The sequence below is a fragment of the Neolamprologus brichardi genome, chromosome 8 (genome assembly GCF_056152115.1).
Source record: "Neolamprologus brichardi isolate AB-2024 chromosome 8, ASM5615211v1, whole genome shotgun sequence".
Lineage (NCBI taxonomy): Eukaryota > Metazoa > Chordata > Actinopteri > Cichliformes > Cichlidae > Neolamprologus > Neolamprologus brichardi.
The window spans coordinates 20,948,983-20,970,651 of record NC_142111.1 but is presented as its reverse complement, the minus strand read 5'-3'; the positions used below and the strand labels follow the sequence as shown (position 1 = coordinate 20,970,651).

General features: G+C 43.5%; 1 protein-coding gene and 1 pseudogene across 9 annotated transcripts in view; one reads left to right on the top strand and one right to left on the bottom strand.

The window, feature by feature from the left end:
- The window catches only part of tanc2b (tetratricopeptide repeat, ankyrin repeat and coiled-coil containing 2b), a 169,851-nt gene extending 148,222 nt beyond the window's left edge, over window positions 1-21,629 (top strand). For 7 of the 9 annotated variants that reach the window (XM_087844788.1, XM_087844792.1, XM_087844790.1 and 4 more), the window contains 17 exons: window positions 18-296; window positions 805-972; window positions 1,502-1,662; window positions 2,016-2,124; window positions 2,240-2,362; window positions 2,557-2,793; window positions 2,878-3,084; window positions 5,320-5,413; window positions 6,569-6,702; window positions 6,929-7,052; window positions 7,714-7,889; window positions 8,478-8,610; window positions 9,475-9,504; window positions 10,740-10,831; window positions 16,756-16,902; window positions 17,064-17,164; window positions 17,331-21,629. In XM_087844788.1, the coding sequence (XP_087700914.1) occupies window positions 18-296; window positions 805-972; window positions 1,502-1,662; window positions 2,016-2,124; window positions 2,240-2,362; window positions 2,557-2,793; window positions 2,878-3,084; window positions 5,320-5,413; window positions 6,569-6,702; window positions 6,929-7,052; window positions 7,714-7,889; window positions 8,478-8,610; window positions 9,475-9,504; window positions 10,740-10,831; window positions 16,756-16,902; window positions 17,064-17,164; window positions 17,331-19,401 (4,386 nt within the window). In that variant the 3' untranslated portion in view covers window positions 19,402-21,629. The remainder of the gene's footprint in view (window positions 1-17; window positions 297-804; window positions 973-1,501; window positions 1,663-2,015; window positions 2,125-2,239; window positions 2,363-2,556; window positions 2,794-2,877; window positions 3,085-5,319; window positions 5,414-6,568; window positions 6,703-6,928; window positions 7,053-7,713; window positions 7,890-8,477; window positions 8,611-9,474; window positions 9,505-10,739; window positions 10,832-16,755; window positions 16,903-17,063; window positions 17,165-17,330) is intronic. The other 2 variants (XM_087844791.1, XM_087844789.1) reach the window with 1 other exon arrangement.
- On the bottom strand, window positions 15,087-15,874 carry LOC148101788 (uncharacterized; annotated as a pseudogene).
- Window positions 21,630-21,669: the final 40 nt, after the last annotated feature.

Genomic DNA, 21,669 nt, shown 5'->3' with positions numbered 1-21,669 from the left:
TCATTCTGACTCTCCAGGAGATCACCAACGCGCTGCCTTTTCACCGAATCTCTCTGGACAGCCTGGAGGAGAATGATGCCATAGACCAGGACCTGCAGGGCTACATCCTGCACCGCATCCACAGCAGCCCGGAGATCCAGAACAACATCTCACTCAATGGCAAGATGGACAACACCACCTTCGGCAAGCTCAGCGCCCACCTCAAGGCCCTGAGCCAGGGATCCTACCTGTACCTCAAACTCACCTTTGACCTCATTGAGAAGGGCTACCTTGTCCTCAAAAGCTCCAGCTATAAGGTATACATTTGTTACGGCTTTCACATATATGCTAATATACCTAACCCGACACTGACCTCACAAGCAATGAAGTCTGTGCATGCACGTCACTTATTATTTGCAGATGCACTGCTGGAGAGCTGTTTTTGTTTACCTGCACTCTGACATGCATTGTGTAGAAGTAGTTTCATAAAACTCTCTTTTTGACAGTCTGAATACAACACATCTTTCATAAATTATGCATTTGAAATGTTTTGTTGTAGTATTTCATTATGAAATATTTTATCTCACGCCCCCAGATTCATTTAATTTCATGTATTCAGACAGGCTTCCAAACTTTATTTCTTAAAAAAAAACATTAAAAAAATGACATCTGATAAATCCACATTCTTCTCTCTAAGGACGAGAAAGTGGAATAGTTGAAGATGGGCTGTACAAACATGATCCATTATTCATGTGGTGTAGGGTTATATCCAGAGGAAATCAGCATTACAAATCAGAGTCCCTCCTTCCATCCTTCCTTCCTCAGGTGGTTCCAGTCAACCTGGCTGAGGTATACCTGCTGCAGTGCAACATGCGCTTCCCCACACAGTCATCGTTTGAACGGGCGCTTCCCCTGCTCAACGTGGCTGTGGCCTCGCTCCACCCGCTGAATGATGAGCAGATATATCAGGCCATTAACGCTGGTTCGCTGCAGGTAGCTATTCCAAAACACACAACACCTCAGACCTTTGGACCGTCTAGTGAGGCGGTCAGTGGAAGAAAACGGTGTTCTTGTTGATATTAAAACTAGACATCCTGTTAAGGGGCAAGGAGGAAATAAAATTCAGCTTTGATGCTTTTTATTGTTGATGATTGATTAAACACTTCTGGCTTCTGAGTAGGGGTAGATAGAAAATAACCAGTTGTCTTTAATGGGTTTCAATATACAAATATATTGGAAAAACTTCAAAATTGCTGAAATACTATTATAGAAGGAAGATTTTCATGTCTTTAAACATTAAAACATCATCCTCTTATTACTCATATTTGTGGTGGTATTTGTGCAGTATCGTTTAGTCTTTGTAAATGTAAACAATTGACCACAATGGCAACAAATTTAATGCCGTCGTTTGCTTCCCTGACTGATATCGACGTCATCTAGGCAGCAAATCCTTCATAACTGTTGATAAACGCATGCTTTTGATCTCCGATCTTTAACACTGAGACCATGTTTGTGGTGACAGGGCACCCTGGACTGGGAGGATTTCCAGCAGCGTGTAGATAACTTGTCGGTCTTCCTTGTGAAGAGGAGGGATGGCACCAGGATGTTTGTTCACCCCTCCTTCAGAGAGTGGCTGATCTGGAGAGAAGAAGGGGAAAAAACAAAATTCCTCTGCGACCCTAGGTGAGAAGGGGCAGGCAGACATGAGAAAAGAGACTCTCCCCGTCATGATTGCTGAAGATGATCGTAAGAAGGTTTAATAAAGTCATAATAAAACCGGATTTTGGAGAACATGTGAACAGGTTATTGGATTTTTGGGGAGAAAGCTGTGAAGAATTCACAGGCAGTATTCTCATTATATTTAAAATTGTATCTATAGTGTCACATAATCAGAATCTTTAAATGCAAACGTCTCTGTTCACACTTTATTTTCCTGCATTATAATTAAAACCGATTCCACCAACTCCACAGATAACAAAATGTTATGACCTGATGACTCAGTCTCAAGTATTGAAAGTGTTTTTCTGTCTCCGCAGGAGTGGGCACACCCTTCTGGCCTTCTGGTTCTCTCGGCTGGAGAACAAGCTGAACAGGCAGCAGACGATTGAGCTGGGCCATCACATCCTCAAAGCACATATCTTCAAGGTATACTGTTGTTTGTCCTCACACTCGTCTATAGATACACACATACACGCCCCCACGCAGCTGTGGTCTAGCTCTGCAGTAATGAATATTTACACACTGTCTCTCTCTTTTCAAGGGTCTCAGCAAGAAAGTCGGAGTTTCCTCATCCATCTTGCAAGGCCTGTGGGTATCCTACAGCACAGAGGGTCTCTCAGCTGCTCTTTCTTCACTCCGAAACCTCTACACTCCAAACATCAAGGTACAGGTGCTAGCACGGCTGAGAGGAGAATATTCAAAAACACTCTGGATACTAAAAAAGGAAAACTTCTCTGACTATGCTTCATGAGATCTGCCTCTCTCTGGGCTGAGATGGTTTGAATACCCAAAGTCATAGATTGCAGTGGTAGCTTTTCCTCATATTTCTTGATTTTTGTCTTTAACGCATTTGTTTAGGTGAGCCGGCTGCTGATGTTGGGCGGCGCCAATGTGAACTACCGTACAGAGGTGCTGAACAACGCCCCCATCCTCTGTGTCCACTCCCATTTGGGCTACATGGACATGGTGGCTTTGCTGCTCGAGTTTGGCGCTTCTGTTGACGCACAGTCTGAAAGCGGCCTCACGCCGCTGGGCTACGCTGCTGCTGGCGGGCACATGACAATTGTGACCGCACTCTGCCGCAGGAGAGCGAAGGTTTGTGAACGGAAATGGCAAGGGGGAAAACTGGCCTGATTTCCATGTAACGTGTTTTTGATCAAATCTATATCCTGCTACCAGGTGGACCACTTGGATAAGAATGGTCAGTGCGCGCTGGTTCACGCAGCCCTCAGGGGCCACATGGAGGTCGTGAAATATCTTATCCAGTGTGACTGGAGTATGGGGTCGCAGCAGCAGTCACCGCAGACTCAACAACAGTCGAGCTTCACCAAGAGTCACGCAGTCCAGCAGGCTCTTATCGCTGCAGCCAGCATGGGATACACAGAGGTACAGCAGGGACACATGAATGGGGATGAATTTGGGTTATTATGCCACATAAATGGTTCTTCAAATCTTAACGTGATGATTAAAACCTGGGTACTCAAGCCTAGTCACCTACAGACAGATTTAGACTTGCAATCAATGCATGATTTAGATTTCTGCAGGAAATCTACATCCTAACTCATGATGTAACTGAATGTAACCCTTCTGAACCCAATGCTGCAACCTTCCATGCCATTCAAGTTGTTGCGGACTGCATTGACCCGACATGTGGTTACATGTCTCGGTATGTGTACGCCAGGTTATGTGGAAAGTTGCGGTTAAAAGGGTTCGTTATGTTGGAAGTGTAGGTTTCAATTCAATTCAATTCAATTCAATTTTATTTATATAGCGCCAAATCACAACAAAAGTCGCCTCAAGGCATTTCCTGCATAAGTCTAAACCATGCATAAATCAGGGAAACAAACAGAGGGAAAGGCTTAAAGCTGAGAATCGTACTTAAGGAAAACAGGAATCTCAAACTACACGTTTTTGTTATTTAACTTTTTTTAATTAAGTACTTTATTTGTATTTATTTTTTTCATTTTTGAAAATAAGCCTTAACACATTTTTATTATTTTATTATCAGAGTGTCCTCCAGGACATTGTGAAATGTAATAATAAATATCTTTGAAACACTTTTAATAAGTTATACTTTAAACTTTTACTTGACAGTCAGTTGTTGACTATATACAGACACTGATCAAACTTTTAGCCTGCTGCATTAAATTATAATGCATATGGAACTTTGATGTTCTGGAGCCTAACTGGACCGTCTTAAATTTTAATTGAATACCACTGCTGTTCAGTTCCTTTGAGCTCATTGCTATTATTGACTATTTTCATTTTGTTGAGTCTCTGTATTAAGTTGTAATAAAAAAAAGTGACATAAAATGCTAGAAGTACTTGTTATTGCACCATTTTTGTGGCTTCGTGTACAACATTCACACCAATGGTGGTGGTAAATCAGATTTAGTAACCCTGTAAAAGAAGCAATAACTATAGAATTTCTCATTGAAGCTCGTTCTGCTGTGTAAGCCATCTGGTAAAGATGCTCTCTGTAGTCGTCACTTGTTGGGGGAAGAAAAGGAAGGTTACATTAACTTTTACAAATTTGAAGTCACTTAGAAATGCCACTATTTTTTAAAGTAAGGCTATTAGCATTATATTAATCAGAAATGTTGTAAATGGTGAACAATGCAGTCACTCATCGCTATTCATTCATTCATTCATTTGCTTTTTGATACACTTGCCACAGATATACTTTTTCAAACATCACTCCTGCCTTCTGGTGACAAGTTTTTTGTTTGTTTTTCATCCCCATTGACAGTTTTATGGTGTTAAAATTCCAGCTGATCGTGTTAGCTCAGCTCAAAATCCAGATTTCAGAGTACAAGTTCAGTTTTTATAGGTTTGCTGTCCCCTTAGGAATAATTTTCTTCTGAGACTTTGTTTTCACACAACAGGATGTGCTACTCCCTTCCCAAACCACCACAAAGTTAATCAAGCTGCCAGCTGAGGCCTGTTAGGAGTTTATTTCTCAGATTGTGATGTTCCTATCCTCTTGCTCAGTTATGCAGCGATGTCTTCCACTTCTTTCTGTTTTGGGAGGGGAGTAGTACAGACCGCTGTATGAGAACTGAAATGCGGTTCATTTCTGAGAACTTAATTAGATTCAGAATAAAGAGGCTTTTGGTCTTTTTACGAGGGACAAGAAAAGGATGCTCCGAATACTCAACTGTCCAAATGTGCCTATTTAATCAGCAGAACAGTTTTCATATTTAAAACGGGATAATTGGATAAACATACAATAGGTTACACAATGTGTCACTGAAACATGGGCGTGATGATTGCTGATAATTGGCCTATCTGGTATGTTTGTGTGTAACTACCAGCTGTTAATCACACGTACCTGCTGTAGGGTTTGGAGAGAAAGCGCTTTGGACATTTTTAAATATATGAATTATGTGAAGTTAAGCTGGATGGTAAATGTAATGCGATTCCTAATGTCAGCTCACTGTAATATAAATATATTCTGAAGTTGACTGGCAGATATCTGGTTGTCAGCACTGTTGGTGATGTCTTGTGTACAATCCTGTCTCTCAGATCAGATTACAACAGATTTAAAGGGTAGTAGATTTCGCTCTGTAAGAGGAAACTTGGACATTAATCAGTGCCATCTTGAATCTTGTTCCCCATCAGATCGTGTCTTACCTGCTGGACCTGCCAGAGAAAGATGAAGAGGAGGTGGAGCGGGCTCAGATCAATAACTTTGACACCCTGTGGGGAGAGACAGGTGGGAATCCATACTGCAACTGAGCATTATGCATCTAAAACCACCAGTTGAGAATAACAGATGACTGTGAATGCTCATGTTAAATCCCCTGTGCAAATGCAAAGATGTATCATCGTTTTTTCCCCATAAAGTTCAGACTGATGGAGTTTCTGTGAGAGGCTTTTTCACTGCGAGGCAGAGCGCTGCAGTGCGGATGTGGGAGATGTTTCTTGTGTGTCTGCTGCTGGCTGCTGCTGCGTCAGACGCTGATGACAGTGCAGTGGTGTCATTGGAGCATAGACAGGGCTGGGCCCACACAGGGGAGAGGAGGGGGGCTTTGACTGAGCTCCAGGGTGCTTAGAAATGACTAGTCTGATTGCAGGATGTTGAGAAATGTAATGTATCATTATAACCTAGAGCTATAAAACCTCATTGCAATCTTTAGTGCCCCTGCTACAGTTTTGGAACGACTGTCTTCTCACTGTTGAAGAGGGGGAGTCATTCAGCTCTGCTTTCATTGTTTATAAGGGATCAAAAGGGTAACAGCTGTTCTGGCACATGATTTCCAATCCCAGTGTTACTAGATAGGTCAAGTGGAAGTATGTTAACAGCCTGAGGGAGACTATGCATATTGACACTTACAGTTTATGATATACCTTAATGTTTCTCCAGCAAAGAATAAGTAGGTTGAAGCTGGGCTCACACTACCAGGTCTGCTGCCGCTCTGATTCAGTCTGCTGAAGTGATTTCAATTACATCTCTCCTCTCCTCATCACTTAAAGTACCTGCGTCTTATGTATATTAAAGCAATAATCAAGTCAGTATGTGTAAGTGTAATCTCTATGTACCTAAAGCTCGAGCTTCATACTGGTCTAAACTCTCTTTCTCACAGAGAGAGGATATCCTTAATATGGTCATCGGGTTCAGCGGTCTCTCACGGCTGTTATTCAAATTAGAATAAAGGGAAAGGCGTTCAAATGGCTTATTTCAGACAGAGGATGAATTAGGGGCTCAAGCCCCAGCATGAGATTAATAAGGATTCTTTTGACTTACTAAAAAACGAAGATATGCAATTATGCAAAAAAGTATGGAGTTGGAAATGAGCAGATGATAATATGCTAATTTTGTGCTCCTAACTAGCCATAACATCACACGGTTGCGTATTTGTGCATTCAGCTCTAACTGCAGCCTCTGGTCGTGGGAAGCTGGAGGTTTGCCGTCTGTTACTGGAGCAGGGTGCAGCTGTGGCTCAGCCCAACAGGCGAGGCATCGTCCCACTGTTCAGCGCCGTCCGGCAGGGACACTGGCAGGTCAGTGGCCACCTGATCCTCTTTGCTAAATGAATATATTTTGCTTTGAAAACTTGCATGAAAATGAAAATGAAAAAATTTGGATGCATCTCATTAGGCTTTGGGAAAATCTTAATTTTCCCTGCTGTTGCCTAGTCTAACTGTCAGAGTAATAGTTTTAAAAATGAATTTCTAGCTGCAGTTTTCGTGTTAACTTATTTCTTTGATGTTGCATTGGGTGTTGCAGATTGTGGACCTTTTACTTACACATGGAGCAGATGTGAACCTGGCTGACAAGCAGGGTCGTACGCCTCTGATGATGGCTGCCTCAGAAGGACACCTGGGAACTGTTGAGTTTTTACTAGCTCAAGGTGAATAAAGAAAAGAACTTGAAAGCAAATTGAAACTCAGTCAGGTCAATGTATTTACCTAAAAAAATACTTCTGTCACAGCAGGAAACCGATACAACATTGTAAACGCATAAATGTGTTGTTGGGAAGTGTTTGTGCACATCTCTCAACAGATCTTCTGAACTCAAATAGTGAAGGGAAGAAATATGTGTCAGTATTTGGCTGATGGTCATGCTAGCACTACTAAATGTTTCTGTATTTGGACTGGGTGCAAACACAAAGTTGTATATCAAAGTCAGACATGATGGATGGCAGGAGAATCAGATTTGACAGGTCAGAGGAGCCAGCGAAGGATAAAAGAAAATCCCCTTAAAATGGAAAAGATTTAAAGCAAATATATTTGCCTCAAACCGATTTGAGATTACAACACAAGAATACTGACTGCACTAATAAAACTGAACCTAATTACGTTTTTCAAATTATGTTTACTGTAATTGGATCCAAATGAAATCAACGGCAAATTTACAAAATCAATCAAAAGTAATACAGCAGTTAGTTATTAAAAAAAAACAGAGACACACAAATACAAACCAGCCAACCACAGATGGAGTTTACTCTGAGATGGAGTACAAAAATACGCTTGGCTGCGTCTCACTGCTCCTGCTACTGTTTCCTGTCCCAGGAGCCTCCCTGTCGTTGATGGATAAGGAGGGTCTAACTGCTCTGAGCTGGGCGTGTCTGAAAGGCCATTTACCTGTTGTCCGCTGCCTGGTGGAGAGCGGAGCCGCCACTGACCACGCGGACAAGAACGGACGCACGCCCCTCGACCTGGCTGCCTTCTACGGCGACTCTGAAGTGGTATGTAGCTAATGTGGAAACCAAAGGGATGCATATACGACACCCATACGTAGCTCGTGTGTGTCTGATCAGGTTTTTATATTGATGACATTGATTTAGCAAATTTGTAACTAGCTTAGCTATTTCTACGGTAAGCTATAGAGTAGTATGATTTCTTTTTTATAGACAGAGGTGTCAAACATAAGGCTCAGGGGCCAGAATCGGCCTGGCAAAGACCCTAATCCGGCCCCACTGGGCAGATTTCAAACATTTTAAGGAAAGCACCAAATTTGGACTTTTAAGTATATTTTCACAAGTTCTACAACATTAGCTTTACTGATAAAGCCCTCCCAAATGGTCATACATAATAATAATAATAATAACTATCAGCAATTTGACCTACAGTAACTCGTCTTGCTGGATCAGACAACACCAGCCTTCGCTCCTCATGTGCATCAGAGACTCCTTGGCCAACCATGGCCCCTGTTGCTGGTTCATCACTGTTCCTTTGTTGGCGTAATGTACAAGCTAGACTTTGGAATCCTGGATGATATGTCTCTCTGTCCTTCTCTTTTTCGCTCATTCACTCCATTTTCTTTGTCTCACCAGGTCCAGTTCTTGGTGGACCATGGGGCCATGATAGAGCACGTAGACTACAGCGGGATGCGTCCTCTGGACAGAGCAGTGGGCTGCAGAAACACGTCCGTGGTAGTCGCCCTGCTAAAGAAAGGAGCCAAGATAGGTAAGAGCGAGTTGACAGAATTAAAGAACCTATTATTTAGCAAACAGACGAGGGACTCTTAAGTGCAGCACCTTTGATCTATAGCACCACATAACAGCATTATTTGCCTGCTGTGAAATAAGATACAATTGGAGATTGTATTTTGGCTGAAAAGGTCATGCATCGGCGTTTAAGCATGAGCTGCATGAAAGACTATAAAAGGAGAATTCAGAAGATGATTAGGTACACACTTCCTGCTGGTCATTATAGAGCACTGTAGTACTCCAGTGTAATAAGCCATGGATTCAGGTTTGTGTCTCCATGTAGCATAAACAACTTCCTGCTACTGTACGCCATCCCACCCCCCTGGTGCTGCTTCTCCACAGCTATTTATGGCTCTGATGTGTGTTTCTTTTTATTGTACTACTGTTGTGTTGTTTTGCTTTCTCTCTCTCTCTGTCATGTTCTCTCAGCGCCTCTGTTTGTCTCTATCGCTCACGCTATCTCCCTGTTTCTCTCACAATCACGTCCTCTCTCTCGATTCCTCTGCGGTTGCTCAGAGACAGGTTGTTATTAGCGCTTGCGGTGGTTTCTTTTTGTTTTTTTTATTTTGTATTTTTTTTGCTGAGGCACTTATCTCCGCTTCTCACTGCTGCTTGTATTCCTTTTCTCACTTCTCTTCCTCCTCCACCATCATCACCTCTCTTCTCTTTCACCCTCCTGCTGTTTCTATCTCTTTCTTTCCTCTCATTCCTACGCACTCCCACACCCCTGTTTCCCTGCAATCCTGCCCTCCCCTTCCTACTTACACTCCATCCCTTGCTCATGACCTCCCCTCCTCTTCCCCTCTTACTCCTATCCCCCCGCCTCTCTCTCCGGCCCCAGGATGTCAGACGCTGCCCAGTCGGCCCCGAGGTAAAGCCAAGGCTGTCGACTTCTCACCCTACCAGGCATTTTGACAGCTCTATCTCCTCTCTCTGTGTTGTCTGTGTCGTCCTAAGTGTCGGCAGGCGAGCTTAGCTACCAAAAACCTTCCCAAACTGACAAATAATAACATGCAAAGGTATTAGCACTGACAGAGACGCAGTCGGGATTGCCTAGAGGTAGATGCTAATGTTGAAGTGGTTAATGACAGCATGCCCAGCCTCCAGCCTGTGACGTCGTATCAAGGTGTTGACCCTCCATCCCACAGATGCATGACGGAAGCCCACAGTAACACTTGCGTGGTCGTGATTTAGCGGAACTGCATGTATTTGTAATACCTCTGTGCCACCGCCACCACAGACTGCAGTGATAAACCATCCTCCAGACGTTTTGTCAGTGTCAGCTAGGCCAGGCAGCAGCATTCCCACCCTCACCACCAGTTCAGGGGACAGCTCACGCCTGCAGAGCCCCGTTTTATCCCACCTGCTTGCCTCTTTTGTTTTTCCCGTAACTGCCCCTGTGTCTCCTTGTGCTAAATCCTCCTCCTTTTCATCTCTGTGGTGTGTGCACATGTGTCAAGGATTGCTGTTGCGCAGATACAACAAAGACTGTCTCAGTCAAGGGATTGTGTTTGATTTCTCAATCATTTTTTCCCCCCTGTTAGTTTTTTTCCCTGTTTGATTTTCTTGCTTTTTAATCACGTCTGTGAATTACTGTACATCTGCACTTCTTGACAAGACAGAAACTGTGTCTTAGTAGAAAGTCATGACAGTATGCTTTGATTTAATTTCTCTGTACTACACATCTACACTAGGTTGCCTGGGCCAAAACATATTTGCAGATATTTCATAACTAATTTTTAAAAAACAAACAAAATAAAAAGCCACTTTTCACAACAATGACAATGCTAATTTTTGTACGACAAATAAGCACTTTTAAAAAATTATTGGCAAATAGCATTTGACCCAGGCATGATGTCACAATGGTGACAGTGCTCTCGAGGTGTCAGGATAGTTTTTTATTTATTTTTTTGTAATCTTTCCTCTGCAGTGGATTGCCTGTCTTTTCTCTTCCATTCCTCCATTTTGACTGTTGTCCTCATTCCTGTTATTATTGTTGTGTGTACTGTGACTCCCAGTCGCTCCTCTCCTCTTTCTCCTCCTGCTCCTTCTCTCTGCTTATTACTGCGTGTCTTTCTTTCATCTGCTCCCCCCTTTGTCACACAGGTCCAGCCACGTGGGCTATGGCCACCTCCAAACCCGACATCATGATCATCTTACTCAGCAAACTCATCGAGGAAGGAGACAGTTTTTACAAGGTCAGAGAACAGGCTGTGCGCTCAGCAGCTCAGATTTCATACTGTGAATGAAAGATGGGTGATGGATATCCTTTATATGCAAGTTTAAAGATGCCTTTTTGGTAAAGTCATAAACTCCCATTGAAAAAATCTGATATTTGTGTCGCATATATGGCTATAAACCATATCCATATTAGAATATTCCCAAGCCAAAGACATTATTTAAATAAGATCTCAGTAGTGTTTGTCCACAAATGAATTTAAATGGCTAATTAGATATTTTGCAATTTATCCATCTAGATTGTTTTGGTGCAAGTTGCCCAATTTTGGAAGGTAGTACATGCCTATCCCCCATCTTTGTGAACACGAGAATGAAATGACGTAGGAGTTTCAAAGGAATACTATAGATACATCTTCTCAAACATCACAGATGTGTTTGACTCTCTGTGACCTTGACTTGAGTGTCAAGGTCACAGAGTTTTCTGAAAATACTGTGAACACGATAACTTGAGAAAGACGCCATCTGGGAATTTCAAATTAATATCATAGATCCATCTGCTTGGAGGGTGATCGGTAGCCCACCAGTATTTTCTAATGTGTTATAGGTGCTTAAATGGTACAAATGGACCATTTTAGCCTGTGATGTAGTCGCTAGAGAATATTATGGTGCAAAAATATATTGGGCATAAGTTTTGTGGATATAAAATACATATCATTGGGAAATTAAAATCACACTATGTTCTTATAAGTTGTTACAAGTGGGTATTTTAAACCTCTTTTTAGGTGGTTTGGAAAAATGATGACATCATAATGGTTTAGAATAGAAGATAAGTGCCTTCGTGCTCTTTATGGTTCTTCAACTCCTGATCATGCTGTGGAAAATTTGCATTGGCTATTTGCTGTAATGATCTTTTCTTTCTCTTAAAATAAATGGAATTAAAGAGGACCCAGCTTACGGTGCTAAAAGTGGAAACAATGCTAAAAAAATGACTTAGCAGAAATGTCTCTTTCCAGAAATCAGTTTCTCAAAATAAATCGAGAGCAGTTTTGTTTGGGGAAACCGCTCAGATGCTCGACTGTAATGCCGGCTAGCTGCATGCTTCTTCTGGCTGGTCATTGTAGTTTATTAAAAAGAAAATTCCTACATAAAACAGCTTACACCATAATGTATTGACGATTTGATTTGATGCAATTTATTTATTTGTTGTTTGGTTTCTGGAAAGAAACTAAATGTATTTTAAGAAGGTAGAAATCTTCTATTCTGTCTATTCTACAAAACTCGGCAATTCACAACAAAACCATCCAGATGGATGAATAGCACTGCACGGTACTTGGAAAAAATTATTTTGGAATTTGGGTGCAGTAATTAGTCCAGCTGGCTCCTTACAAGAAAGTTCCTGATTCAAAATAACTGATTGTAATCATGTATTGGAGTGGAAAATAAATGGTTTCCAGCTGAAACATCAAATATCTAAAGAATATGAAGTTTTCATGTTATCCTGTGTGGGTACTTCTTTGCACAGTCCAATACATGCTTGGTAGGTTAATTAGTGATTAGAAGTTGTCTGTAGGAATGAATGTAATTTGTGCCATCATCCCATTATAGCTAGAATATATTAATATAATAATAATGTGCCCTGAGGTGGATAAGTGCTGAAGAAATAAGTGAATATATGTGTGTGTGTGTGTGTGTGTTTGTGTGTGTATATGTATATATATATTAGGGGTTTAACAATACATGTATCGGTATTGAACCGTTCGATACACTGCTTTTCGTTTGGTAAGCATATGTATGAACAATACAAAAAATTTAATTTTTTTTATCAACTTTTCTTCTGACGATGCTGTCGGTGTTTTGAGCTCAGAGGATCTGCGTTCGACTACTCCGCCTAGGCTGTACTGTCGAGCGCAGATCCACTGAGCGCAGCACAAGCTAGTGAGACAGAAGCTAAGCTCATAGCAACATGGCAACTCCCTCAACGCTACCCGAAATTGAGCCTCCCCCACCCTCATTCAGATCTGGCGTTTGGAACTATTTTGGTTTTCATGTGAAGTATGACCCTGATGTACAAAGGTAAAACAGTATGTCGGATGTGCCACGCAATGCTCAATTATATTGGTGAGAACTAGCATGTTAGCACAGTTAGCTCGTTAACGTGTTGACACCGTCCAGAACGGAGATTTGCCGCGTTATGGCGTTAACGTCATTTTAATGAGATTAACGCTGACGGCACTAGTGGGAACACAACGAATATGACTGCACATTTACCCCGACATCATCCTAGTGCAAAGACAAGTGGAAGCAGACAAAAACAACAAGCACGCATGCTACAAACTTTACCCGAGTCATTTAGACAGCCGTTAGCACATGATTCTCCTTATGGGGACCTGATATGTTTAATATGCTGCAGAGAATATACCCCAGAAGAAGCGTATAGTATAGCTTTTATTTTGGAAAGAGCCATTTCTCTGTTATAAACTGTCTTTCCCAAAGATGAGCGATTTCTCGATCAGATCATTTATTTATTTTTTTATTATTTTGTTGTTTCAGCAATATTAAATTTAAAAACTACTTTTGAGTTAAAATATATATTTATAATTTTAATAAATGACAAATTAAAAAGGCATGAACATTTTTTTGTATCGAAAAAATATCTAACCGTGACACCAAAGTATCGAACCAACCATGAATTTTGTGTATCGTTGCACCCCTAATATATATGTATATATATGTATGTGTATATGTATGTATATGTATGTATGTGTATCGGAATCAGAAAGGGTTTTATTGCCAAATGTTGAGCAGGTTTACAACATTAGGAAATTGCTGCGGTAGTTAGTGCAAACATACTGTCATATAACGCTTAAATAGACATAAAAATAAGAATTAAAAGTGCTAAGTAGATAGATATATACATGAGCGCAGGTGGTGATCAGTGCCAAACATGGAATGATGCAGTTAACACAGCGTAGGGTCATGTGTTAGTGGTGGGAACAGTCATATGGTTATTGTTCATGAGTCCAACAGCAGAGGGGAAGAAACTGTTCTTATGGCGAGAGGTTCTGGTGCGAATGGACCGGAGCCTCCTGCCTGAGGGGAGCAGGTCAAACAGACTGTGTCCAGGGTGAGAAGGGTCAGCTGAGATCCGAGCTGCAAGCCCCAGTGTCCTGGAGGTGTACAGGTGCTGCTGAGATGGGAGTCTGCAGCCAATCACCTTCTCAGCAGAGCGCACAACACGCTGCAGTCTCTGTTTGTCCCTGATAGTGGCTCCAGCGTACCACACGGTGATGGAGGAGGTGAGGATGGACTCGATGATTGCAGTGTAGAATTGCATCATCGTCCGTGTTGGCAGGTTGAATTTCTTCAGCTGCCTCAGGAAGTACATCCTCTGCTGGGCTTTCTTAATGACAGAGGTGATGGTGGGCTCCCACTTCAGGTCCTGGGTGATGGTGGTACCCAGGAAGCGGAATGAGTCCACAGAGGTGATGAGGGTGTCAGTCAGGATGATGGGGGGGGAGTGGGGCTGTGTGCTTCCTGAAGTCCACAATAATCTCTACTGTCTTCTGGGCATTCAGCACCAGGTTGTTGTGGCTGCACCAGGACACCAGACGTTCAACCTCCCTCCTGTAGGCAGACTCATCCCCGTCCGAGATGAGTCCAATAACGGTGGTGTTATCTGCAAACTTGATTAGCTTGACAGACTGGTGGGTGGAGGTGCAGCAGTTGGTGTACAGGGAGAAGAGCAGAGGCGAAAGAACACAGCCCTGAGGGGAGCCGGTGCTGATGGTCCGGGAGTCCGAGACATTCTTTCCCAGCCTCACATGCTGCTTCCTGTCCGTCAGGAAGTCAGTAATTCTCCGGCAGATGGGATCAGGCACATTCATCTGGGAAAGCTTGCCTTGGAGATGGTCTGGAAGGATGGTGTTGAAGGCAGAGCTGAAGTCCACAAACAGGATCCTGGCATAGGTTCCTGGGGAGTCCAGATGCTGCAGGATGAAGTGTAGAGCCATGTTGATAGCGTCGTCTACAGACCTGTTGGCTCTGTATGCAAACTGCAGGGGGTCCAGGAGGGGGGCCGTGAGGGTCTCGAGGTAGGAGAGAACCAGGCGCTCAAATGACTTCATGACCACAGATGTCAGAGCCACAGGTCTGTAGTCATTTAGTCCAGTGATCCTAGGTTTCTTGGGGACAGGGATTATGTAGAGGACTTGAAGCAGGCAGGCACATGACATGCCTGCAGTGAGGAGTTGAAAATGCTGCTTCCTCACATCTGCTTCATGAATATGAAGAGTTGTGGTGGGAGGAGGTGGTGTGAAATCCTCCTTGGTGTGGGGTGTGGAGGGAGGTGTTGTAGGTGAAGTGTTTGATGGTGGTGATGGCTCTATGGAGGGGGGAGAGGTGGGGGAATGAGTGTCCAAAGTGTCTGTATTGTTGGGGCCGTTGGAGGCTTGTCAAAACGGCAGTAAAAGTCGTTAAGCGTGTTGGCCAAGAGCAAGTCATCAGTGGAGTGGGGGGTTTTAGGCTTGTAGTTGGTGATATTCCTAAAACTTTTCCACACAGAGGCAGAGTCATTCTCTGAGATCTGCTGCTGCATCTTCTCAGAGTGCTGATGTTTAGCAATGTCCACTTCTTTAGTGAACCTGTACTTGGCCTCTCTGTAGCAGTCCCTGTCTCCGCTTCTGAACGCCTTTCTCTTTTCTAGCCACAGCTTTTTGAGTTTAGGAGTAAACCAGAGTTTGTCATTGTTATAACTCACCCTGGTGCGTGATGGCACAACGCTGTCCTCACAGAAGTGGATATAGGAGGTGACAGTGTCCGTAAACTCGTCCAAGCTGTTAGAAGCAACCTGCGAACACGTGCGAAGCTCCTCCACAGCCTCGTTGCTCCACAGTTTTTTAGTCCTCATGACAGGTTTTGAGAGCTTCAGCCTCTGTCTGTACACGGGGATCAGGTGGATCATGACGTGGTCAGAAAGTCCAAGTGAAGCGCGGGGCACCGCACGATAGGCCCCGCTGATCGTGCTGTAACAGTGGTCTAATGTCCTCTCCTCTCTGGTCGGGCATTTAATATACTGCTTGTATTTGGGAAGCTTTTGGCTCAGATTGGCTTTGTTAAAGTCCCCAAGAGCAATAATGAGAGAGTCCGGGAATGTCCGCTCCATGTGCAGTGTCTGCTCTGCGAGTGCGCACTGAGCTGCCTGCTCATCCGCATCTCCGTAACAGATGCACATCCGTAAACAGCGGCCAAGATGAATGAATCAAACTCCCGCGGAGAATAAAACAGTTTGCAGTGAATAAAAAGGTATTCCAGAGAGGAAGAGCAGTGCCGAGCAATCACTGTTACATCTGTGCACCAGCCACTATTAATGTAGAAGCAGACACCTCCACCTGTGGTCTTACCAGAGAGAGAGGCCTGCCGGTCCGCGCGCAGCAGATGAATTAGATGAGATTAGATTAGATGAGTTAGCACATGATTCTCCTTATGGGGACCTGATATGTTTAATATGCTGCAGAGAATATACCACAGAAGAAGCGTATAGTATAGCTTTTATTTTGGAAAGAGCCATTTCTCTGTTATAAACTTTATTTTTTTATTCTTTTGTTGTTTCAGCAACATTAAATTTAAAAACTACTTTTGAGTTAAAATATATATTTATAATTTTAATAAATGACAAATTTAAAAGGCATGAACATTTTTTTGTATGGAAAAAATATCGAACCGCGACACCAAAGTATCGAACCGAACCGTGAATTTTGTGTATCATTGCACCCCTAATGTATATGTATGTATACATATGTATATATATGCATATATGTATGTGTGTGTGTGTGTGTGTGTGTGTGTGTGTGTGTGTGTATACGTATGTGTGTGTGTGTATGTATATCATCATGTATATCATAAATGAAGGATAAGCCAGATGTATCTTTTTGTATTTGTCCAACAGAAGGGGAAGGTGAAGGAGGCTGCACAGCGTTATCAGTACGCTCTCAAAAAGTTTCCACGCGAAGGCTTCAGCGAGGACCTTAAGACATTCAGGGAACTCAAAGTATCGCTCTTCCTCAACCTGTCCCGATGTCGAAGGAAAATGAACGTAAGTCAGCAGAAAAGCAGCAACCGTGAAAAACACTAAATTGTTAAAACTGAAGGATGTTACTAAATCCTTTGATGGTTAATGATACTATTGGCCACATGTCAGTTTCTCTCACTGTTCTGTAGTGTTCATTATTCTTCTCCTGTGCTTAATCTCTCCAGGACTTTGGGATGGCTGAGGAATTTGCTACTAAAGCGCTCGAACTGAAACCAAAATCTTATGAGGCGTACTACGCCAGGGCACGCGCCAAGCGTAGCAGCAGGTACACTCATTTTATCCTTGTACAGATCAGAAGAATGCTTTCCTTTTTCCCTACCCCTTTCTCCGTGGTCTTCCTTTTTAAAGGATCTCTATATTCTTCCCCCGGATTTTACAGTTTTGCGTAATTTACTTTACTTTGTTTATTTATTTATCTTCTATTATTTTAGACAATTTCCTGAAGCCTTAGAGGACCTGAATGAAGCCATAAAGCAGTGCCCCAATAACAGAGAAATCCAGCGGCTGCTCCAGAGGGTGGAAGAGGAATTCCACCAACTTAACCAGGAGGAGCACCAGCAGCAGGACCTGGAGCTGGAGCCTCCTCCCTCACCCCCTCCTACACCTCCCCCAGAAGAGGAAGAGTCCCTGTCTCTGTCCATGCCTCTCCCCCCTCCACCAGAGCCCCGTCTGGAAGACATGGAGCCCGTACAGGACTTGTTTGAGGATGAGGACTACCTGGAGCAGGAGCTGGAAGCCATGTCGATGGGTCTGCCCCCACCCGAGTCCCTCTCAAATCCCTCCAGCCTTCCTATAATTCAGAGTCCACCCCTCTCCCCCACACATCCAGATCAAATTTACTTGGCTGGAGGCTCACCCATGGGCCAGCCCTATGAATACCACCCCACCTCTTCCTCCATGTCCTCCCCAACTCGGGGCTCCTACCAGCCCACGTCACCCTCCCTCTCTCCAACACATCAGAACTCCCATTACAGACACAGTCCCCCTCACACCTCCCCAGTACACCAGCCATCCTACCGCTTCAGCCCACCTCCTATGGGTACCGGGGGTCAGGGGATGGATCACCAGAGCCCACCGCCTTCCCCTTTACGTCGGGCTGCTCAGTATAGAGCCAGTCCACCGTTAGAAAGTGTTTGTCTGTACAGGTCTCAGTCTGGGTCACCTGTGCGCTATCAGACAGAGCAGCTTCCTGGAAGACCCAAATCTCCCCTCTCCAAGATGAGCAGCCAACGTTCTTTCCAGCTGAGTTCGCAGCCCTCTTTATCCTCGCAACACCACCAAGCCCAAGGCCTCCGTCTGCAGCCTTCCATAGCCCAAATAGTCCGCACAAACCAGCCCAGCAACGTAATGGGAAATAGTAGTTATGGTGGCCAGATGGGCCACTCCATGGGTGGTCGCTATCAAGGGGGTTCAGTGGACGTAGAGAGCCGCTTGGTGTACCAACCCTCACTGGATGGACGGTCAATGTCCCAAGTCCAGGCCAGCCTCAGTTCTGGGGCCCTCTGTCAGCACGGCGGCCGAGGAGGGGTTATGGAGTCGAGCCTGTTGAAGGATGAGCTACCCCAGCGCCCCTCCTCTGCCTACCGCGCCAGCAGTGGGGGCCCGGGGGGCATCCGTTACAGCCAGACACCTCAGATAAGCCGCAGCCAGTCAGCCGCCTACTACCCAGTCTCTGAACACGTTCTTGAGCGTGCCAATGCTATGCCCCCCTGCCAGCTGGGCTCTCCCGAGATCCCCCATATGGTTAGACGCCCTGTGAGTGCCAATACTACTGAAATGAAGCAGCATGTGCCCACCCCTAGGCCTCTCATCCATTCTCAGAGTGTAGGCCTTCGATTCTCACCTTCCAGCAACAACATCTCAACTGGATCCACCTCGAATTTAGCCCCGGGTTTCAGGCCTTCCTCTTCCATTCAGCAGATGGAGATTCCCTTACAAGCCACATACGAGCGCACCTGTGATGACATCTCTCCCATCTCCCCCTCCCAGGGTGGTGGGGGGTTGTATCAGGGAGAGACCACTCGCTCCCGCAATACGCCTTTTATGGGGATCATAGACAAGACGGCTCGGACTCAGCAGTACCTGCATCAGCCCTCACGGTCCAGGGCAATGACATCTATGGACTCTGCCATCAGCCCCACCTCCCCCGGTCAGCTGGTCCAGCAAGGTTCCACCTACAGTCCCCCCGCCTCACTGGGTAATATCGCCTACTACAACAAGACCAACAACGCCCAAAACGGACACCTGTTAGAAGAGGATTACTACTCCCAGACTCAGCCCCCCTCTCTGGGAAAGCTGGCCAATGGCTCCCGTGGCAGTGGGGAGATCCTGGAACGGGTCAGCCAGGTGCCCACCTACCCAGACGTGAAGGTGGCGAGGACTCTGCCCGTGGCACAGGCCTACCAGGACAACATGTACCGACAGCTCTCGCGTGACTCCCGGACCCAAGGCCCCACCTCCCCCATCAAACCAAAGAGACCATTTGTGGAGTCGAATGTGTGATGGCCTGTCTGTGATTGGATGGTTGGACTGGGCTTGTTAGTGGAACTGAGAGAGTAAAAAATATTTAGCTCGACAGAAGATGTGACGGGTTGTGTGTGTGTCATGGACGAACTCATCTCAACGAACTCACTAGAGAAAGAAAACCACAAAGCCAACAAACACACTTTAGGGTATTAGACATTATCTTATATGAAAAACATAACGGTGAGAAGTGATTCTTTCAATATCATAATCTGCAAACAGGTAGGATAACAGGAGGATCGCAAGTTCTAATCTAAATCAGAGACACGTGGCACATTGTCCCCACGTGTGACCACATCAGGTGGGACTCCAAGAGTGAAAGTACTACCCATCGGACTCTACTTGTGGACTCTGTATCCATCTTCTGTTCTTTCAAAGTGTGCTCTTAACCAAGGTTGCTAGTAGGCTCTATTCTATGTAATACAATATTATATGTTCAATACTGTACATTGCTCAGAAAATACAAATGGCTCAACAACTCAGTACTTAGAGAAAAATGACAATATTTATAATTAAGTTATATATTGTACATAAAAAGAAAACAAAACATAGTTTGCATTTTGAATTTTATTCTGTTAACCCTGCCTCTGTGTCACACCGCAAGTCATACGGATGTGGAAAACCGACCGGTGGACAAGGGACACAGTCAAACTTTGACTGATGAAGTTACCTCTGTTGTGTCAAAATAAAAAGAATTTTGCTATAATATAATGCAAGCGAATGTGTCAACATGCAGATTATTTTTTGATAGATTAGTTAGAAAATGATAAAGTTATCATTCCCACTTCCCCAGCAACATCTTACCAACACATTTTGCTCTATCAGCAAACCAAAAGAGTTTAAGGAGAAAGCAGAAGAGCAACAAATCTTCCCCTTTTTAAATGATATCAGTCGATAATCACAGTAATTAAATATGTATTGTCTGTCAGGCAATAATAGCAAATTATTTTGGCTGCAACTCGTCTTTCACTCAGTTGGGTGCTTTTATCAAATGGCAGAAAAATAAAAATCAAAGTTTGCCTCTGTCCCGCCTCCGTGTGAGCGATGGTGGAAAGTACTCAGCGACTAAAAGCAAGCAAATGCATACACAACCACTGTTACCAACCTTTCCCTTTCTTCTGCATTGTTTTTATGATTTCTTTTAAATCATAATGCATTTTTATTCAGCCACTTCTGCACTAAAATGCCTGACAAGGTCTTAACTAAGGGTGCACTTTATGTATTTTACTTACTTTGTTGTTACGATTGTTACATTAGGAGTAAGTGAAAGTGGGCGTGGGATCCGTCAGATCGCCGATCAGTGCTAACCAGACTACGACAGACACTTATGTGAATTGCAATGCAGTGGTGAGTGACAATGTTCAGAATCTGGGATGATATATAGACTTTCTAGCACAAGAGGTATGTATTGGCTCAGATATTTCACTCTGTCCAGTTCAGGTTTGTTAAGATAGTTTGTCTGTTTAGAGAGGCAAATCATATTTAAGTAACTCCACCTCATAAAAATATATTCCTCGAACTCTAAATCACTGGTTTTGACACCATGTCCACTGGCACACGTCTTCTAAATAAATCGAACCTACTGCAACAACAAAAGACTGAGATTTCAGTATCCAGGAGCTCTGTAATTTGGAGTTTGAGTCATAGAGATGATGAATAATGAAAATATTGAAGTAATTTATATATGTGGGAATGATTATAGACTATTTGTCTGTAACATTTTATTTTGGATGTCTGATAAAGAATAAATGGAGACAGTTGTCCTCAGTTTTACCTGCTACTGGAGAGAAGCCCTACTTAACTTTACAGAAATGAAGGTATAAACTGTATTATACTTAATTTAAACAGGACTTTTTAAGTTGAGGTTATTTGAGGGTGTATGGTTTCAAGCTATCTGTGTATATTAGTTCGCTGTAAATAGTCTGATGCATGTTCTATTCTTTCCATGACCTCAAGCAGAAACATGTATAGCAGTGTCTCTGGTGTGTGTGTGGTACAACGTTTGGATTAAGATGAGGAGACTGCTATCCCCCGAACTTATCCTTGTCATTTTCCCTCAACCACGCCAGACAAAAAAGTTCTTTTTATTTTATTTTAACATATTTGCTTGCTGAGCAGAGTTCTCTTGTCTGTAAATGTGAGCTTTCAGATCGCTGTGAAGTTTAATTAAAAACAATAAAAAAGAATGTGTTTTTATCTCATGATAACTGATTGTAATCTGTACAGTCGAACATATGTATTGGAAAA